The 22,776-nt window shown below is 32.4% G+C and overlaps 1 protein-coding gene across 5 annotated transcripts in view; it reads right to left on the reverse strand.

Annotated features, from left to right (window-relative positions):
- Window positions 1-22,776, reverse strand: part of Picot (putative inorganic phosphate cotransporter protein picot) — a 74,847-nt gene that overhangs the window by 5,585 nt on the left and 46,486 nt on the right. For 3 of the 5 annotated variants that reach the window (XM_065358516.1, XM_065358515.1, XM_065358514.1), the window contains exons 2-4: window positions 2,554-2,738; window positions 2,218-2,463; window positions 1,999-2,086 (exon numbers count right to left, since the gene is read on the reverse strand). In XM_065358516.1, the coding sequence (XP_065214588.1) occupies window positions 1,999-2,086; window positions 2,218-2,463; window positions 2,554-2,738 (519 nt within the window). Of the gene's footprint in view, window positions 1-1,998; window positions 2,087-2,217; window positions 2,464-2,553; window positions 2,739-7,300; window positions 7,332-15,124; window positions 15,182-22,776 lie in introns of those variants that run through there. The other 2 variants (XM_065358518.1, XM_065358517.1) reach the window with 2 other exon arrangements.

Here is a 22,776-nt window from a genome sequence, read left to right on the forward strand (position 1 = left end):
ATCACATGGGTAGGTATTTTTTCAAGGTAAAGCGATCAATCGTAAGCAACACGTTTGTAAGAACTGAATGTCACGTGCTGAAGCACACCTCTACGCCCTACTCGAGTATCATAAGACAACTTATAATACATCTGTGCGTACGGTTGCATAATGCATCGCTTCTAGATTTAAGATTGTTGAAAAATTGACGAAAACGTATTAAAAAAAAAAAAAAAAATGATTGAAATATAATCAGAAATGGTTTAATTTTTATTTGAAATGTGTCTGAAGAAATTTTGATCACTTTTTCAAAAGTTGACAAAAACGTATTTGAAATTTATTTTTTTCATTGTTTTCTGACAAAAAAACGACAAAATTGCGATCATGGAATCAAAACGAACATTTGCCAAGTTAGTATTGTAATTTTAAAGGAGGGGAAGAGGTCACGAAAAAAAAATTTCCACTAAATTATATCAGGTACACCTACTGAACATTTAAAGACCATTTCAAATTGATGAAATCCTAAAATCGTATATAAAACTTGAATCATGTACCCTATCAGCGATCTGAGGGCATATTGATGATTCTAAATTTAACCCCTCGACTACATATACAACTTACTACATCGATATATCCCTTTATAAAACACCATTTGGGCATAAATTCGCGGAAACGTGTTTCCACAGGGAGATTCAGCATCTCAAACTCTACAAATTGAGTGCTAAGGCTAAATTTTAAAAATCGATTTTGGAGCTTTAAACCTGAAAAACGTGAATTTTTAGCCAAAATGGCCCCACTTTGAGGCCACGTGGCTCAGCCCCATGGTGCCGCGGGGGGCTAAAAATTTTTTTGGGGTGGTTTCAACTCAAAAGGAACCACATATGTGAATTTCAGAAAATTCCGAGACCTACGTTTTTTTTCAACCCGCCCTAATGACCAATCAATTCAATTCCTTGAGTAGATCTACACTCGAATATACATTATACTCGCACATACCTAAACATTAGGGTGAGTCGCAGAAAAAAACTAGACGAATTTTGACCAAATTCAGCGGAAATTTTCATTTTGAGTTGAAAATCTGCAGGAAAAAATTCTAGCTCCGGAGATGCCTCCGGAGAGGAAATATAGGCACTCAAAGAGAGTATATTTTCGAAAAAAACATAGTTTTTTCGCTCTTACTTCTACTCAACCTGAATGTTCTAAAGAAAAGGCCAGTTCTAAAACTTCCAAAAGACAGTACTGGAGATTCTACATCGATTTGGGCCGTTGCTACCAAAATTCAAGATCCTTTTAGGGTTCTACTGAACGGTTGAAAATTTGCAAATCGCTTGTTTTTGGGTTAATCTAAGTTTTGAAATTTCTTCTATCTCAAATATCGAAAAATAACATTTCTAAAACTGGAGGAATATTTTAGAACACAGAGATGCCAAATTTTTAGTCATTGTTGCCTATATCAAAAAATCGAAAAATTTTGCAAAATTTTTGGCTTTTTTCGATTTTTTTAAATTCACAATACTGACTGAAAAATAGACACTATTGCGTTTCAAAATATTTCTCCATTTTAGAAATGATATCATTTTGAAGTTTTAGAAAAATTAATGGAAAATATTTGAGAGAATTTTTTTTTAAAAACATCGATTTACTCAAAAATGAGCGATTTGTAAATTTTCAACCGTTCAGTAGAACCCTAAAAGGATCTTGGATTTTGATGATAATGGCCTAAGTCTCAAATACTATCTTTTGAAACAGGGCCATTTTTTCCAAAAAAAAGTTGGGTAGGGGTTCGAGCGAACTCACGATTTTTTCGAAAATGCTCCCTTTTAAGGGCTCAAGTTTTTTCTGAACGACCTTCAACTCAAAATAAACGTCTGCATTAAGTTTGGTCAAAATCTTTCAACTTTTTTTTTTTTCGCGATCCATCATAATACACATACCTACATCCGATCTAAAACACTCAATTTTTCTTCAATTTCCTCTAAATAAATCCAAGGCTACTGTCAAAATATTCAATTATCTTACCTGCATATACGAACGCGCCCATCCTACTCCGTTCATTCGGAGGAATCCATTTAGCTAAAATAGCATGAGTGCAAGGAACAATCGGACCCTGAATAAGTGAAACAAAAAAATGTACAATTGAAACCGTTCGTGTCAATCCGGCGGTGTAATAATTTCAACACCTTCACACACTCATCAGATTTTTATTTTACACCACGTAATTTATGTACTCGTACTTACTTCTCCTAATCCTTGAATGAATCTAACAGCTATTAATGCCCAGAAATTATATTCAGCGGCGATAGGAACTAAAAAACCGAAAACTGAATTAATAAGCATTCCATAGCCTAAAAAATGTTTAGCGCCGTATTTTTTCGACAAAATTCCAAACGGAATTTGAGTCACGACATAACCGTAGAAAAATGCCGATAAAATTATGCTTTGGTCTACCGAGTCCCACTTGAATTTGCCATCTTTGTGGACAACCTGTGAAAAATTACATGTGTAGGTATGCAAACAGAAGCAAAAAATATGCCGACTTCGGACACAACCTGCAGTCTTTGGGCAGATACTTACTTTGTGGGTGGTATTAGCGGAACCGGGGCATTCGTGAAAATCAGTCGGTATACTGTGGTCTCTAGGCAATGCTGTGTGGTTAACCATGGCTACAATGGCGATTGACATATTGGTTCGCATGATGTAGGCATTCGCCATACCCAAAAATAACATGAATGTGACCAAATGACGAGCTCCGAGACATGCTGAAAGAAAAAAAGAAAAAAAAATCGTATTAATTCACACTGTCGAGCTGGTTAGGTTAGGTTATGGTTAAAATTGATCTGAAGAATCACAAGAACCAACAAAATATTATAAATTAGATTCCTTAGCTCATTTTTCGCCACTTATGAAATTTTGCAATAAAAAATTGATACGTTCCATTCCAACCAATTTCGCTTTCGTTTGCCTCTTCTACCTATTTCGAAAATGGGTCATTTTTATCCAGGGGTCTTTTCTCTGTTCACCTCGAATGACTACACCAGAACCCATTCTAATAAATTGTGGTGTTTTTTTTTTTTTTTTTGGATCAATGTCACTTGAAATTTCAAAATAGGCACCCAACTGTTCATGAACGAATTCTTATTTCTTGGAATCGAACTTTTGAAAGAAACTTCACCGCTTTTAAAATTTAATTTTGGAATAAATGACAATTTAGTGCTGCACCTAATATAGTAAATCATGAGAGCAAGAGCCTATTAAACCAAAACAATAAATTACCATAATCCTACATCAGAAAGTACCAATGAACACCACACGCATGAATTTATTCGAATGTAGAAAATTTTAATTAAGCTCAACGGGTGATACGAAAAATCCCGCAATGCAAAGATATAACGATGCAAATCATATTATTAAATTTAATACACATAGGTAGTACACTTATACATACAATTCTACAATTACCAAGACGTTTGGTGCAGCTTTATTAGCACAACTACAAAGTAACGATACGCCCAGCGAAATTGCTCCTTGGTGACCTTGAATTTCGCCAATAATACACGCCTTTTAATTTGTAATTTTGTACATATATGTATTGTGTGGTAACGTTATACCGGGACAAATTAGCAACATTATTGTTTTCCGATCATCTCTTTTAAATTAACCAAAGGTTAAAGTTCCACTCATCAGAGATGGCGTAAACCTAAGTAAAACTTTTTTTCTTTCTTTCTATGTACATCGTGAATACACGTATAAATTTTCATAGCTAATTGTCAAGAATTAGTTTACATCCGTTGGAACAATACAGGAAGACAATAATAAGGAAACCGCGATACATATAGCACATTTAGGTACAGACATCTCTGTATATGGCTACAATTTTGCCATCATTTCAATAAGGAAATCTATAAATTCGTTGACGCCGCGACATTTTTAATATTTCCGCAAAAACAAAACAAAACATTTTGACCAACACGAATTTTTATCTTTTCACGGTGCAACGTGAATAAATTGGAAAAAATTCCGTTCTGTTGTTTCGAAATCGATGACGTATGAATTTGGCGACAAAAGAGAAACCCACTTTTAAGATACGAAACCGAGATAAAATTTCTAAATTTTTTTCATTTAAAAATTGCATTCTTCGAAGCTCAGGTTATTGACAAGAACCACGTTCTCTTTCAAGGCAGTCAAGGTGACAATTCGCCATAAATACTTGGATCATTTTACACGTCTGTACAGTTCAACGCCTATATTATATTCGATAGTCTGCGTTCAAAATGAAAAAAATTGTGAAAAATTTAGCAACATTGTGTTAGGTAAGTAGGTATTTTTAAAAATACCAAAATGGTCGCTACATAAAACATGAAAGGCTATGAATAATGGTGTTCTCTTTTGCCTTAAGGATATTGTTATCCTTGCCATAGAAACTTTTAGTAATAAGTAATAATACCTACACGATGGAAACCACGACGTTCAATTTTTTTCAATTTTTTATGGTTTCCATTACACGAATTAGTTTCATGCTGGTCACGAATTCGCTGCGAGGCTAACTGGAAAGATGAAAACAAATTTTGAAAGTATTCGACGTGTCGTCGTATATCTTATGGGTGAAAAATTTCACCCAAGCAATCGGTTATGAAAATAAAGTGATTCTCGAAACTTCTCGTAAAGAGACGATAAATTCTTCGACTCAAAATTTTCACAATTTTTCGGTATCTGATATCATTTTAGAAATTTAGAATTAGATGGAGAAGTGGGAGGGCTGCGACGCATTCCTTTCGTAAAATGTATTACTTTTTCAACGTTTCAAAATTTAGAATAAAATTCCGTAGAAAATGATTTCCTGCATACCCAATTTGACCTCATCAAACTTTGCCAGAGCTAATCAAGTCATCATATCTAGTCAGGTCAAAGTTTTGATCCAATTAGATTTGTTCAAACCTGATCAGATCGATTCTTTTAACTTCTTCTGCAGAAAGGGCAGAGAAGAGTGTTGGTGGCAAGATTAGGGACAGTTCGAATCATGATTTGATTTGAGTCACGATTCGGATCAAAAATGCAGAGATTTGATTTGTGATTTGAATCATTTTTTTCGTGATTCGTAATTCATGATTCATATGTACCTCCTTAATTAATTTGTGATTGTTTTTAAATCATTTCAACAAGTTTTAACGTTGTAAATTTTTGCCAAATTTCGTTCAGTTTTACTAAAATTTCAACATTTTTTGATATTTTTTTAAAATTTCAATACCATTTAACGCAATATTTTATGGCATTTTTGTTAAATTTGAATAAATTCGATTGATTTTTGATCATTTTTATTAATTCAATATATTTTTTCCAAAGAGGATGGGGGAGGGGGATTTGTGTCATTTGCTACATATTTTTACGAAAATTTATGCGAATTTTTTTGAAATTTTATCGATTTTTTTTCCAATTTTGTATGAAGATTTTAAGTACCTACATAAGTAAATATCATACTTATTAAATTTTTTTGACCTTTTAAGAACTTGGAAAAAATTTTGAGAGAATTTTTGACGTATTATGCCAAACTTGGTCCGAGTATAGGTAGGTATAATATGTAGGTATCTATGTAAGTATCTTTTCTGACTTTTAAGAATTTGGAGAAAATCGAATCAAATTCTTTCCATTATGTCGATATTTTGAAAATTTGAGAAAAATTGATCAAATTCCATGACGAGAGGGTAAATCAAGTTCAAAAATTTGATAAAATGACAAAAATTTTCAGTTTCCAAAGATAAAGACTAACAAAGAATGGAACAAAAAACTTAGGTATCTATGTTTTATTTTTCTTGAAGAGCTGAAGAGGAGACTTTACCCCATTTTAATACACATTTTATTAGCAATATTTTAATGCAATTTTTGTTACCTAAATTTTACCAAACTTCATCAGCTGGAGATTTTTATTTATTAATTGAGCAGGGCTATTTATGTACCTAACTTTGAACATGTTTTCACAAAGTTATGATACAAATTATGTCAAACTTCATGGAAATTTCATCAGTTTTTGATGATTTTGGATAATTAAAACACGTTGGAATCGCTCTAATGCTGTTTTAAACGTATTTTAACAATGTTTTGTGAAGTTTTTATCAATTTACTCGACTTATGCTAAATTTCAGTGGTTCATTTTTCATAGTTTTCAATGCAGTTTTAATGCTTTCCAAATGTTTTAATTCCATTTTCACACGTTTCAAATTTATAAAGATGTTCACCTGTGCAATTTTTTGTATGTAAATTTTGTTGAATTTTGACAAACTTTTTCTTCATAAATAGATCACTCTTGACCTATTTTTTTTTCCTTTAAAAAAATGACAATAATCGCAAAACACCAAACGTACCCTCTACAGCAGTAATTTTCCATCAGCTAATGACATTTCGACGCTGAAAATTACCTATTTCAGCGTCACAAAATTTTTTTGGATCACCTCCAACGTAAAAAAAAATTGTATTTACGTTGCATAATAGTAAATCGTAACTCTGTAAAAAAAATTCATCGAGACCTTGTCAAAAATAAAATTTACGTTATCTGGGAACTCACTGTCTCTGTCTGGTAGAGATATGCACCAAGTCGAGCATTTTACAGAATGGCGATCTTATTAACGCGAATAATTTGACAAAACGCCTTCAACACCTGTTAAAAACGTCGTCAGTGTTGAGCGATAACAAACAAAGAGAAAAATAATGAAAACTAAGCAGTTTTCTTTCGCGGGAAAAAACGATACCTAACTACCATGATGTCATTTTATTTCTCGTTAATAAATTTCTCGAGTACGTTATGTTTATTTAACAGCGCGATAGAATGTGTGTCAATACGATACGAGTAAAACGGTCACGCTTGAACCGCAAGAAAATTCATATCAGGCATCAAGACATTGGAAAATCTTTCGTATATGTGTGTACACACATGAAACTGAAGTAATCCCTTCTGTAATCGATTCGTTTCTCAAAAAAACGCGTCTCTCTTACCTCCTTGAAGATTTCGTGATGGAAAATTCTGCATAAATTATTATACCATACAAGAAGAACCTTTCACACACATCGTATGACTTTCTATTGACCGAGGGAGGTGAGTGAGTTGTACATGACTTTGACCTATCATTTATCATTTCGAGACACAAATTAATTAAACCACGATTACATACTCAAAATATAAATAAGTATATACTATACTCGTGTTTAAATTTTAATAAAGTACTAACATCGGTCTAGTTAAAAAAGAAGAGGAAAAATCAAAACAGCGTGAAAAATAAACTAAATTGGAAATTCGCCTAATATACCTTTCTTATGTCCATTCTGTACTTACTTACTATACGGTACATCTAGTCCGATCATATACACATATAAACTTCAACAACAACTATGCCAAAAATTTACTCGTATCTATCATTTCGACGTTATTTCTACGTGGAAGATAATCGTTTAATTTTGTGTACACACAAATTCGTATACACAATATTTTCAATGTCAAAAGTATACTAATTGAAAGCATAAAGGGTCATTATTACTTCAAGTTAAAAATACTAAAAATGTACCTACTTATATGCCGGTACTAATACCGTGCAAGGCGCTCAAAAAGGTGGAATATTTTCATCTTATTTATAAAGAATAGGTAGGTGGGTGGGTAGGTAGGTAGGTAGAGGTACACAAGTACAATGCACCGATGACGACGCAACCGTCTTCAAAGTATGTAAGTAGGTATGTGTGGAAAATTTTATCGAAAATTTTCCAATTTCACGCATCGTCGAACACACATCCTTCGAATACGTCAATTTCTTAATAGCTCGTCTGATATTTTCCTCATTTTACATACACAATAGTAGAGAAAAGCCTCATATTTGACACTATCTCGTAATTGACTTTTTGGCAATACTGTACGCGAACTTGTCAAAAAATTAAGGTTAAGGTTTGTTCTGCTCTTGTTTCACGTGGTTCGACGCGACGTTTTTTTATTTTCATTTTATTGGCAAAACTCATCGACGACGATGATAATAATTTTCGTATTATCAAATTCACGAGTAAGTATTTTTTTTCTATTACGTCATCGTCATCGTAACCAGAACAGATGTTCGTTTAGTAATCGGAAAAGAAAAAAGGTAGGTAGAGGTTCCTACAATGTTCGCCAGTGTTTCAGTCTTATAGGAATTAATAATTACCTACCGATGTATGTACTTCGTTTGCCACTTCCTCTCTTATCAATATTTATGGGCCTTGCGAGTTAAAATTTTTCTCATCAAGTGATAAGACAGTCGACGAAACGACGCCGACGTCGCCGTCGCCTCTAATCGTATCGTGACGTGTTCATATTCGCCGAAAAAAAAACGAGTTACGCGATTATTACTTAATGAAAGTAAATAAAATGATTTAAGATAGTGCCAAAAAAATTATTAGACGTAGAATTTTGACGCTGAATGTATACGGATGAGATAAGAGGGCGAAATTAACAAAACCGGAAACTTCTAATCCAAATTTGAATCAATTTTCATATGGAGCACATTTTCAGGAATTTTATGCCTTAATGAAAATGAATAAATTATACAGGATGCCCCATTAACTTTCAGCCTCATTTTGAATATAGAAAATACAGTAAAAGTCGCTTAATGTTACGAGGGATAGTCAATATGTAAGTTTCACATGGCTGAAAAATTATGAACGCGTGGACATTTTTTGACCAAAATTGGAGGAAATATAGGTAGTTCAAACATAGAAATTTGCTAATTTTGAAAGGTTCATCAAAAATAAGGAAATGATTAAATCATTCAAACTATGCCCAAAACCCATAGTACTCGAGTGGACAAACAGAAAATGTTATTATGACAAATTGCCTATTTTCAGAATTGAAGAGGCAAACTTGATTCAAAATTTCCAAATTTGGCTTGCCCTAGATTTTGAAAATTTTGAATTTTCAAATCATGTTTGCGCCTTCAATTTTGAAGATAGACAATTTGTCATAATAACTTTTTTTGTTTGTCCATTCAAGTACTATGGGTTATTGAAGTCATTTCATTGATTCAGACATTTTCTTACTATCTGTGAATTTAAGATGTTACATACACCATTTTTGGGCAAAAATTGACCAATTTTGAAAAATTTGCCAAAAATGAGAAAATGTTTGGATCATTTAAGTCACTCCAGTAACTCATAGCATTTGAGTAGACGTACAAAAAAAGTTATTATGACAAATTGTCTACCTTCAAAATTGAAGGCGCAAACACGATTTGAAAATTCAAAATTTTCAAAATCTAGGGCAAGTCAAATTTGGAAATTTTGAATCAAGTTTGCCCCTTCAATTTCGAACATAGGCAATTTTTCATAATAACATTTTCTGTTTGTCCACTCGAGTACTATGGGTTTTGGGCATTGTTTGAATGATTCAAACATTTTCCAATTTTTGATAAACCTTTCAATATTAGTGAATTTCTAGTTTTGCGGAGCACGTGGCTCCTTCAATTCACAAGATAGACTACTTGTGTACATAATGAATTTTGTTTGTCTCGCCGAGTACTGTCACCACACACCAGCTTGCTGATTGAAGTTGGGACATCCTGTATAATGTTTGTCCAAGCCCAATTTAATAACATTACCCGACTTATAACCCAAACTGACTGAAAAAAAAAACTGAATTTTTTGTCAGAAATTTTTACATGATCAATTTTATATCAAATATACTCGTATATGTTTATGTACCTACTTAGTCACTGAACTGAAATTTCACAAAAATTGTGAGAAAAAGTGTTGAAAATAGGTTGAAACTTCAAAAAGTTATGAAAAAAGTATTAAAAACAATGTCAATCACAAAAAACGTCTGAAATTTCAGAAAAATTTGGCAAAAACTGGGCGAAAAAGAGTTAAAAACATGTAAAAACTATACCAAAATGCGAAAAAACGCATTAAAATCAGTTAAAAGTTATAACATTATCCGATGCTTTAATTACAATAACTGATGGAATTTCAGTGTAATGAGATATAAAAGATCGGGACCAAATGATTTTAATAACATAAAGCGATTTATAACATTAACCGTTATAATAATAAAAGCGACTTTTATTGTACATATAAAGTGTTTGGGGATGGAGTGATCGAACTAAAAATTGGATTCAGACTTGAACAAATAAGAATGAATAAAATAAACAGGCTTGTCAGGCCGGACCAATGACCGCGACTGGACCCAAAAATGCCCACAAGACCGAGTAGACCAGACCGAACGGATGACCTTCTTCAGAAAAAATACCAGGAACAGCCCTAGACCAAAGACCTTTCCGAAAAATCGAACCAATGACCATACGGTTTGGACCCCCGTTACGTCCAATTTTTCAAATTTTTAATGCCAGTTTAGATGCCTATTTTGATCAAATTTCCATTACGATTCAATTTCTTTTGATGTTTTAATATTCTGAAATCAAAAATCCCATTTTTAAACTCATCTAACGTGTTGAAAGTTTTTTTCTTTCTGAAAAATGAATACATGTTTTTTGGACCATGGGCTGACCCAATGACCAGGGTAAGGACCCCTACAAAGACAAAAAAAAATCGAACAGAATGAAATTTCATCCTCTCATTTATGTACTTCACATCTCGCATCAATTGCTCAGCATTCGTTAGCATAAAAAACCTGAGACTGAGAAAATTATGCACCTCGCGAAATGTCTCAGAACCTGATAAATTATCCGAAACAGCAAACAACATCGGCGCCAAAAGTGCTCATATCATTACATACGAATATACGAGTAAAACCGCATCACTTTTTCTGTGTAAAATACCTCTAAAAATAACTTGATAAAAAAATACCTCCAAAATTGTCTACTCCCTCACTAATACGCTGATAATCGTCCGAGGCATTCCGTAATTCTTGGCAGTGGCTAAGATTTCATATAAAATCACACCTGCGAGTCAATTACCTTGCTAACGTAGCCATACCTATTATGTATTTTGTTTTTCATACGATAAAAAAAAATATGTAAGAAATGTTCACGAGAAATGAGAGTAGGTAGGTATGTTTCGCATTACGCTTACGTTTGCAAATTTGCTAACCATATGGCATACAACCGCATGTAACCGCTCGTTTTTGGTTTATTCTAGTACGGATACATCATCAAAATAGGTATGCGATGAGAAGAAAATAGACGTATTGTATTTTTAAAAAAAAAACCTCTGATATTTAAATTATGATATCAGCTAATTTATATAAGCTCGCCAACGGAAGTAAAACATTTAGATGGTATAGAGAGCGATTCTCTGGTGACTGCATGGTGATTTTCTGCGTAAGGATCATTTTAACGAATGAACGAGGATTGAGGAACGAGGAAGCATCTGCGACTATATGTTTATAAAAAGCATATATTTTGTATGTAATATACAATGTACAATACTCCTTAAAATCCATTTATAAAATGCCCTATTAAATCATCCTAAACCTATTAACTTATATCTTATCGGTGCGTCGTCATTTTTTTCTCGTATAATATCTCACGCTTAATAAAATTTTAATTCATTTCCTTTAAATTTTCGCGTGAAATTAACGCGATAAAAATTTCCAATTTATTCAAAGTTCGTATTGTTAGCAAGAAATATGCCCTCCTCATCGATTTCTTATACCATAATAGGTAAGCTCTACTCGAGTATTTCCAATTCAATTTTTCCATCATAAAATATGGCTACCTACCTAAAGTTAATCTCAGACGTAATAAATACGAGTGAGCAGAAGCATGCCCTGGATTAGTGAGAGAATATTCTTACGCATTAATTTTCAAACGAAAGAAAATTTTTCGATAGAACGTCAAACGTCACGGAATTGAATGAGATGAATCAGGAGAACTTAGTATTATTAATTTGCTCAATTTCCAACGCATATTACAGTTTACACTTCATTACATATAATTATCAGAATTCAATTACTCATTTTTATTAATTTTTCCATCAATACGGTTCTCGTAAGTAAGTACCTATAGGTATACTCGTAAGTTTGGAGCCGGCTCATCGTCAGTTTCTATGTCTTCTTATCGAAGTGCTTGACTGATAAATCGGTTACAATGTGCCATTTTCAAGTTGAACATACCCAAAAAAAAAGTCAGGCCACTTATAGAATTTTTAATGAATACATTGATTCATCCTTAGATAAAAACTAGGAAGATAAGCATTCAGAAACAGAGCGTCGCGTCTTACCGAAGTCTGTCGATAATTTGGATTTGGGTGAATATTGGCAGGTTTAGAGAAACGAATCCCAAAATAGAAAATTAGACGGTGTTTTTACAACTTTTTAAAATTTTTTTATACCTACCTATCTTACTCTCTCCCTCTCTTTGACAAAAACATACAATTCAAATTAAAATGATATTTTTGAAGGTCCATATAGTTTTCATAAAAACATAGAATTTCGAAAAATTCGGGTTTTTCTTGCTCGTGACAAACGTGGCTTCGAAGCAAAATGACGATGAAAATAGGACCCAAAAATAATATTCCCAGAGTGGAATTGCCCAATCACATATTTCGAGATTTTAGCTTTATTTTTGAGAAAATTTGGGCCCACAAATATACTTTCCCTCATACATACCGAAAGGGCCTTCAAAACGAATGGCACAGTTTAAAATGGTACCTGTACTACCTACTTAGATACAAAATTATGCTTAGGGTGGGTAGTTTATCAATTTTTTTTCTTCAAATTGTGATGGATACTAGCCTAGCAAAAAAATGATTGCCAAATAACGACAATAAGACACAGGAAAAATTTCAAATTTTTTGATCAGCGTTTGACCCCCCCCCCCCCCCCGTCATTACTTCAAAGTTTTAAAAATTCAAAAAAATTCGTATGCATCGAAAAAAAAATGTTTAATTTCTTGTCAGCTTAAGAGGTCTTATTTGTGCTTACTGTTACCTACATCAAATGTAAATCACTAATTGTTCAATTCCAACTTTACCGCCTTAAGGAGATGATTACAAAATTATCATATTTTTAAAAAAAAAAAAAAAACGAATATTTTGAGAACTATTCGGCTGGCAAAAATGAACTTTGAACTTTTCTGATGGCCAGAAAGCGATCATAATGCAAGTACAAAAGATGTCAAAAAACCACCTGAACTGAAAAAAACCTCAAAAAATTGAAACAAGTTGAAATTTTTAAAACGTTGAGCTCGAGTCGGGCAGGGGGAGGGGGGGGTGTTCCAACGTTGACCAAAAAATATGAAATGTTTTCAGTGTCTTATTGAGGTCATTTGGCCATGATTTTTTGCTAGGGTCTATCAAAATTCGAAAAAAGTTGAAAAAAAACATCTTAGTAAGATGTTTACCTACTCAATTGCACATTTCGAAATTGTGAGGCATACTCTGAGTTTCTAAAAGTGCATATCAGTTCATGCAATATCTTCGTAGGACCCTTAATTTTATTTAAGTTTGATTTCAACAAAAAGTTCAACCCTCACTCAGATTTATTTTTATTCCCTTTTCCAGAGAGTTCTAGTCGAGCGTCTCGAAAATAATTTCTGAAAAAATATAAATACTTAAAAGTAGAAAATCTTTAATTTGAGTCAAAAAATTTTTAGCTTTAGAAGTATCTCTGGAGGAATGATATGGATTCCCAAAGTGGGGGCATTTTTCTCAAAAATCCTGTTTTTTTGCTCTAGCTCCTACCCAACCGGTCTAGGAAAAAATGGCCCAGTTCCACAAGATAGTATTTATTTGAAGCTCTGCGTCGACTAAGCCCAATGGTCATCAAAATCCATACACCACTTTTAGGGTTCCACTGAACGATTGAAAATTTTCAAATCGCTTATTTTGGGGTAAAATCGTGTTTTATTTTTGAAAAAAATGTGATAAAAACTCGTTGCCTATTCGTAAAAATCATCTTGAAATTTCTAAAATTTTCAATCGAACATAAATTTTTTTATCCAACCAATCAAGTTAATGACAGCCTACGTCTCGAGTATTTCGCGGCGACACAAAGTCTTAATACAAGTTGACGTAAACTTGGAAATTCTCATTTGTCAAGATATAAGACGATATTCTCGACGAGCATTCGCGCAAAAGAAAAAAAAGCTTCGACGAATAACGAAACGAGAGACGCGAAGGGGGAAAATGTAAATGGAGTTCTCTCTCAAAGTTGAGCATTTACGACTTTGCTGCGCCAATTGCAGAGTCGTAAAACGTAGCAGTCTATCTAGAGAACTTGAACTATGCAAATATAAACATCGACAAATTACGAAAATATTATTCTACTAAAAAAGAAACACAATTCGAAAAATTTCGCAATTAGATAACGAAATCTAAGAGAGCTCTTGGTTGGCATAAAATGTGATCGGAAAGAAAAAGAAACGATAAATTCGCCCCCCTGTCACCTTTCTCTCGCTCGTTATCTTCGATTCGAACGATTTTATTTTTTCAAAACGCCATTAATACGTCAATATGTAAATTGGCGCCTTTTTTGCGATTTTATTTCGAAATTTTACGCCATTATGAACGCGATTTCTTCTTCCACCCCGAAGTACAGCCCGTGTCCAAGTTGTTGTGACGCGACTGATGCCACGATATAATTGAACTTTTAAATGCATTTTCAAAGTTGTTCCAAAGTCAATAGTTAACTTTTTGTTTTCAAGGATTTTATAAGTGATTTTTTACCCTCGCTATCAATGCTGCAGATGTTTATTAGGTACATTACATATTATAAGAAACAGAAATCGTGGTTTTTGAACATGTGATTTGGACTTCGGGTTAATTTTCACACACTTTTTATTGAGTTTTGAAATTGAAATCACGATGTATTCTGGTTTATAAGTTCAGATTTCTTTATTCTATATGTACAAAGGAAAAACTTTTTTTTTTCAAATTCAAATCTTTGATATTCTGTAGAGTATCTAATTCTTAATAAAATTTCATATTTTCGTTAGGTACATTCCAACAGAATTCATACTTTTTCTTTCGTAGATACTTGAGCTTTTTTTCATCCCAGGGCCCAGTGTACACATCCTACCTAATATTTTCAAAAATTCACTTATCCCTATCCAGCCTCACAAAAATGTTCAAAATGTAATAGTAGCTATTAAAACGATTTTTTGCAAAACATTCATCAAGATTTCACCCATATTCTCTTACTCAAGGAGCAATTCAATTCCTTGAATAAATTAGAAAACAACTGACTTACTTCACCGTCATATTCTCAGTATATTTTTATGGCAAAAATTTGTACTCACCTGAAACAAAAAAAAAACAAAATAAATTATTAATTAGATAGTCAATCGGCAATCAATTTTTTTTCTTCTTACACATCTTTTTATTTCATTCAAGACTAGATATTTCAATTTTTTTCAAAATCATTACATGAATGATTTCTCTTTACACACCACATCTTTTAAAACTTTAAAATTACCAATCACCATCACTAATGAACGAGCAAAATTCACCTGAATTAAAATTGTAATTTTTCGATACCTAAGTGGTTATTAATCGAACACTTTCTCGAGAAAAGTCGGTCAATTTTATTTTTACACCGCTCAGAAAAAAAAAAAGTTAATCGAAAACCTGGATTTTACAGACAGCCATTATACGTCACAAAAAAGCAATTTTCAACTTCCTAATAAAAAATTTGCCCGCAGAGGTGATTTATTTGTAAAAACAATGATGAAATTTTCACTCGTAATTTCATTACATACGAGTACCATACACTTTTCTACAACACAAAAATATCGAAAAAACTGGATTGAAAAGTTGAAATTAGCGGAGCAAAATCTAGTTCACCATTTGAACAAACTTGAATCGACATTTACAGATTTCGTCCAGAGGCATTAATCAATCGGCTTAAGTACTGGGAAATTAATTCGAACTACTTTTAAGAAATTACTTTTCTCAGTTCAATCTCGATTTTCGCCATTGCACGAAATACGGAAAAGGTGAAACCAGGTCAAAAGATCGATTTTAACGCCAATCCCTGCTGTTTTCGGCGAATACGCGGACCCTTTTCACGGTTACTTTAGGTGATATCGTGATCAAAGCTAGCAGTTTATTTTCGGTATTCGAAATGCACCTCGGTTAAATAATAATTTCAACTTGGTATACAAATCGATTTTACGCCTCAGTTCGCCTTCTCACCAAGTTCACGAAAATCATAAGCCACTGCTAGTGGAAGTCGAAAAAGAAAACCTTGCTCAACATTCGGTATTTGGTTTGTTTCTAGATGTGTGTATATTTTAGTTAACCTCAAGTTGTACAGTAACTGAAAGTACTTTATTGCCACTGTGTGAACAAACTCGCGATTAATTAAATAGTTTTGTGTACGAGTACTTCTTATACATGCGTAGGTACGTAAAAGGTACCAAATGCACAGAGTGGATAGCCATAACGCATACATTCACAAGTTTGATATGTGTTTGAGCCAAACAAATCTATATGTTTACTAATACAAGTTATACGGGCACATTTAGCAACATCGTGCCAAAAAATCACCATTTTTTTTGCGCATACTCCAATTAAACGTGAAATTATTCTCAACATTGTAGTATAAAATCACGAGAGATGAACGTTTAGAAATGATTTTGTCGTGTCGATCCATTCGAAGGTTTGGAAAGCTTTATAATATAGGTACCTACCTATCGTTAGACATGTTGAAGAAAAATTCTACTCGTTGATTAGTCGTTTAAAATTTAATTAGGGAACTGGTTTTGGTACGAAAAAAAAATTCTACGACGAAAGCTTATTAGACTAAATTTTAACAATGCCACAATAAATAAAAAACGAAACCTTTTCCCATTATATAAATTTGGCAAAAGACCTATTGGCTTAAAATATGAAAACATAGGTACTTATGTTTTCTTTTTTGAGTCACCGGTTTTCAAAAAACAATAAGTAGATAAGTAGGTACCTACTATGGCAAAAAATATGAAAAAAATTATCCCATAATATCGATAAAATATCACACACTTGAAAGCATTATGTTGTGTGAATAGTGAATACCAAGAATCGCCAAACTACACGACACCGGTTAATTACAAGTTCAATGCATTCGAATGAAAATTTTATCGTTGTTTGAAAAAAAATACCGTCTATCGTTTTTCCTACGAAAAAAATTCCACTGCCACAATTAAATTAACCAAATGTCCTTGTAACTGGTACATGTGAGTAAATGAACGTATTTCATACTGATCAACTGTACATTTAAAACATGACAACCAAATCGATCATTTTTAGGTGTATTTTTAAACACTTCTTCGATTTGACATCAATACGATGATGAAGAGGAAAGATGCATGGTTTTGTTTACAAAATGCATGGAAAATTTTCATTGCTTTGTGAGCAGTACGAATGATAACAAGTTTTGCGAGTTTTGAAGATGACTAATAAATTTGGAAATTGAAAAAATGCAAAAATAATAGCATTACATACCTTCAATCAGAATTGGCAAAACATTTACCTCGCAAATTCAGATTTGAGTCATTTATAACAGGAAAAAAATCAAAATTTTTCACCTGAAATTCACTTTATTTCACTTTTTTCATACACCTACCAATTCGTAGATAGGTATTTTAGATCTCTCAAAACTATTGGTAGCAGTTTCAAAACATTTTGAAACATCCATTGGATTTTTAAATTTTCCCATTTTCAGATAATCTCATATTGAAAAGATCCAAAATAGAATTCATGACTGTTTTTGTGGAGCTTGAGATCAATCTTGGTCCACATTTTCAATATTTGTTTCCGTCAATTAAAAAAATTATTTTTCTGTTTTATTTTGATTTTTCAAAAATCCGCTACAGGGTCTATCTATATAGACTTGAAACCATCACCAATCGATTCAGTAGGTTAAAAAATACAGATTTTGGACCAACTTTTGATCAAAATTCTGGCGATCAAAATTTCGAAATTTGTTTATGAAGGGACCTATTCAAGATCTTTTTCACAGTCTTATCCAAACAATTTTCTGCCAAGTGAAATATTTCTTTCTCAAGTTGTTTGTACTTGATCTACAGATCTTTTTAGACGAAGTTGTCGAGAGTCAAAATTTAAAATATCCCGGAGCAAGAAAAATTATTCAACAAAGAAGATAAAAACTTGAGAATTTCTGAACTGAAGTAGAAGCTCACAATTCTTAATTTGTGAATAATTTGAATCAATTCTTATAAAAAATCCATTTTTCTAGCACAGACCTTCCCAGAAATTTCAGCTCGGAGTGAACAACTTCTTTTGCTCTATTTCCTCAAGTCCTGCTTTAGGATCAGCCGAACATTTTTTGAGCCACTTTTTCTTATTTTGGAGACCTTTAAGATGCGAAAACCTAATAATTTTTTCTATTTTTTACTATTTTTATTTTAAAAAATTTATTCACGCCATTTTGGGAACTACTGGCTGTTTTTTTTGAGTGGCCTTTAGAGCTAAAATTACTGTCAAGACTAGAATGGACTTGAAATAAATCATTCTAGGTATTGTAATTTTGGAGAAATTGAAAATTTTCTATTTTTTCAACCCATAATGAGTAGGTACCTATTTTTTTTTCAAATTAGCACAAACCATGCTTCGATAAAAATGAGCAACAAAAATAGGAAATTTTTATTTCCCTGAAATTGCAGCATATGATCATTTCGAGTTGTCACTATATTCAAAACATGAACGAGGTTAGTGATTCCCAAAATGGCGCGGTTCAAAAAAATAATTGTAACATTGGAAAAATTGGCAAATTTGGTCTAAATTTGGGTTGATGGGGTAATTGGACTATTTTATTATATTACTGCAAGAAACAAATTTTCAACCAAAACTTGACAATTTGAGCGGAAAAAATCATGAGAAAAATCCGTTTTTTATATAATTTTGAAGATGTTCTCCTAAAAATTGTACCTACTTTTGGAAGAACTTACCAAAAATATAATTGAAAAATTAAAACGTACGTTTTTTCAAGAAGATAGGTTCGAAAAAATTTCCATAAATAACCCTTCGCAATGTCTAATAAGTATACCTGCAAATTGAAAAAAATCGGTTGGAAACTACCAAAGATAGAAATTTTCAACTGAATTTGAAATTTCACTCTTTCTGGAGGGGTAAAGGGTAAGATAGCGATCTAGAAAATGCATCATTGATAAAATTCCATCAGCTCCCAGTCTATGCTATAATTTGGTAAATTACATGTATAGTACAAAAAAATCCTCTGGCAATAGTATAGGCATAAGTATGTTCAGAAGAACAACAGTTGTAAAACGTGCCATCAATGGTTATCGACACCGTCTCCTTATTTGTAAAAAATAAAAAACAAAAATATGTTTTTCAAAGTCTAACTAGGTAGGTATACTTATTTAAAATATTTTAATAATTTTGCAATCGACTCGATGCGATGTTTGCAAATAAGAGCCAAACTAGAGAAAACCTGCGAACGCATCAGTTCTTACGATGCTTTCAATTACACGTACAATGCAGTCATTCAATTTCAAATACGTACAAATAGGTACTTGTGTTAGTTGTACATAGACATAACATCAATTTGAACGGCCATCCAGCTCATTGTTTCGCGAAATATATTCAGTGTTTCTCATATCTAATGCATAAGCCTACTACAATATATACGAGTATACCTAGTAATGCTTCAATACTTCGTCATCGTGAACATACCTATAGGTAGGTACTATTCTAATTCTAAAAATGAAAACTTTTGATGAAATATGAGAAATGAGTAGGTACGTTCGATAGCCAAAACTTATCAGCCACTAATCTAATCATCAGTGAATTTTTGCACATTACTCTCTGAAAAAAACTATACTAATAAAACGTAGATAGGAATTGGAAATTCCATTCGCTTTCATCCCCCTTCGACCTTCTCTTACGCTTTTAAAACAATAATACGAATAATTATGATAATAATACCATGTTAGGTGCGTCAATGTTTTCTTTTCCACCAACTGCATAAAATACTCGTACAAACATTACAGCATATTATGTACTTCCAATTCACGAGAATTCTCAATACAGACCTTTCCATTATACTTATAGCTCATTACGTCACAAGTGCATTGAAAATTGAGTCACACATGAGATATTTTACCAAAAAAATCTTCACTGAAATAAGAAGATTATAAATTTTCCCCAAAAATTCTGCCATATCAAAAAACGTCTATTTAAGTACCTAACAAACATGAGTCATTTAATCGGAATACGATAACAAATTACTCCTGAAAAATTATGCATTAAATGACCGAGGGAGAGGGTAGGATGAAGACCCCTCTCTCATCCACCAAGCTTAGTTTTTCATGTACTACTTAATCAAAAACACATTCTCCTAAAGGAAGTATAGGTAAAAATTAGTATTTTCGAAATTTCATCTTATCTAACTATAAATGAAATTCAGGTTTATAAATCCCTCAAGATCATCCTAGATGAAGTCATTCCTGTCTGGATTTTATAAGTTTTGAAAATAAATATTCGGCGTTGAAATAATATAGGCACCTGACGAAGAAATGGAAATTATCGAAATACGTGCAGATGTGAGTGTATTCAATATCTCACGTTATAAGCTAGCTAGTGTTTTTTTCATCTTGAAAAAATTGAGCAAAAAATTAGAACCCATCCTATCAAGTTATCAGTACGATGAAACGCACAGTACGAAAAATCAACCTTCTCTATTAATTATAGATACCTACTCAATTGTTTACTCGTATTATAGAAATTGACCCGAATTCTCGATAATTCCATTACAAAAATTAACCTGGATTTACACGAATTTAATTTTCAATTTTCACTCATACATAATATAGAGTTCCACGACTTTACAGAGTGTATTACAGAAATTACGGAAATCGAAATCATCTCATTTTCAGCTCCGATAACAGCGCGCCTAGTGGGAACCTGACGATAACCATAAAGCATGTAGTTTTCATTTTCCACCGCAAAGCTTTACCACAATGTACTTATTTCAGCAAGGAGACCAAAATGAGTCTTTCCAGACGTAATAAAATAAATTTCGACATGGTTAATACGATTGGCTAAAAAAAATCTACTATCCCTGATGGGGGAAAAAACGTAGATTATTTTTTAATACTGGTATCGAACACTCATCGATGAAAGCAGCAAACAAACATAATTTTTTTTAGCTCGTGAATCATAAGTAAAGTAGCAGACGAAAAACTCGTAAACTAGGTGAATTTTAACACGAAAAATTGATCAATATTTTTGACCTATTTTTTGGAATTTTTGTACCCCTGTTTCGAGTACCTACCATTATCAAGTTCGCGGTGGCGTATACAAGAGCTCATTGTTTCATTATATTGAAAAATAAACCGTGTCAAAAGCATAGGATTACAATTTGATGTACACTGTATATCATTTGATGGCATTTTTCTGCTCTATGGTGGCGATATTTTGTAGAGCACTTTGTGTAATTTTGTTTCGAGCTGAAAATTTTCAGATCTGTGTTCTTTCGATGTACGATAATGTATATGTAGAAAAAAATTTATGGCAAGTTTCGGTTATCGTTCGATTTATAAATGTTTCTACTTTTCTTGCATTCTTTGGCTCAACTTGATACGATATAAGTATATTATATTTTTTTGATTACACGAAGGTTTAAGTTGATGAATAATGTATTGGATCCTTTTACCAACTTTTCTTTCCTTATATTTTTATTTTTTTCCACTTTTTTTTCTGCTATACGAGTATATTATGTACAAGAGTAAGATTTAGTGATTTTTTTTCTAAAGATAAAGGGTTTTAAGGAAAACATTATTTCGAATATCGTCATATCTTTTGGGTTAATAAATTATTTCACTTCATTACGTAAAATGAAAAAATACAACCCCCGCCCTTCACATCCCTGTACAAAAAGCTAAGGCCATGGCAGGCATTTGTATCGATTTTTTTCTCGTTTCCTGATTTTATTTAAAATGAATAAACAAAAAAAATCAGAAATATTTACACAGAATATTGAACGACTACCCACCTAGTTGTATTATTAAAAATTCAACGTATAGTAAATACATAATTCAAACTGAGATACCTTCTCATCTCGTTCGACTCGAACTCGCATCAAAAATTAAAATTAAAAAACCAACTAGAGAAATGATTTTTTAAAAATGCATTTTAAAGTATTCGCGTAAGTAGATACCCAACTACATTGTTATGATGTATTAATTAAAAATAATTTTAATCTGCAAATATTTGGCCAATTTTTACGATATAAGAAAAATTCTCCCAAAATTGCACAAGGAAATTAGTACCCAATAATAAATCTACTCGTACTCGAGGTGAACGAAAAATATCCACTTTCCACCAAATAAAAATTACCCATGTATGTAAAATGAATTCAGTTTATTGTCCTATATTTAGGTACACGTGTACATGTACAGAACCCTTAAAATGCTGAGAAAATATTTCCCTAGACATTATTCGAAAGTAGAATAGAACAAAACAAAACAAAATTTTTGAGCTGCTTGTGTGTAAATCAAAGCTTCATTTTTTTGAAATTTTCTCGAATCTCAAAAATAAAGCCTTCGGAGAAAAAACTGAAACACTACATATATAAAGATGAAGAATTTACCATTTTTACTACCCAAATTTCTTCCACAAGACCATCAATTTTTCTCAAAATTAATTTTCGAGAAGATCAAATTTTTCACGAGTAACAAGTGAATTAATTTTGCTCTAAATATCTGAAAAGTAAAGCTTTCTAAAAAAAATTGTAAATTGTATGCTAGCTTAAGCATTTCGTTCCTTTTAACTTTTTTGCTGTTTCCTTATTTTTCTCAAAAACCAATCGATTCAAGTTGAACTTTCCAACTTTTGCTTAAAAATTAGTTTTCCAAAAAAAGTCACATCACTATTGATAGG

This window comes from Planococcus citri, chromosome 3, assembly GCF_950023065.1.
Source record: "Planococcus citri chromosome 3, ihPlaCitr1.1, whole genome shotgun sequence".
Lineage (NCBI taxonomy): Eukaryota > Metazoa > Arthropoda > Insecta > Hemiptera > Pseudococcidae > Planococcus > Planococcus citri.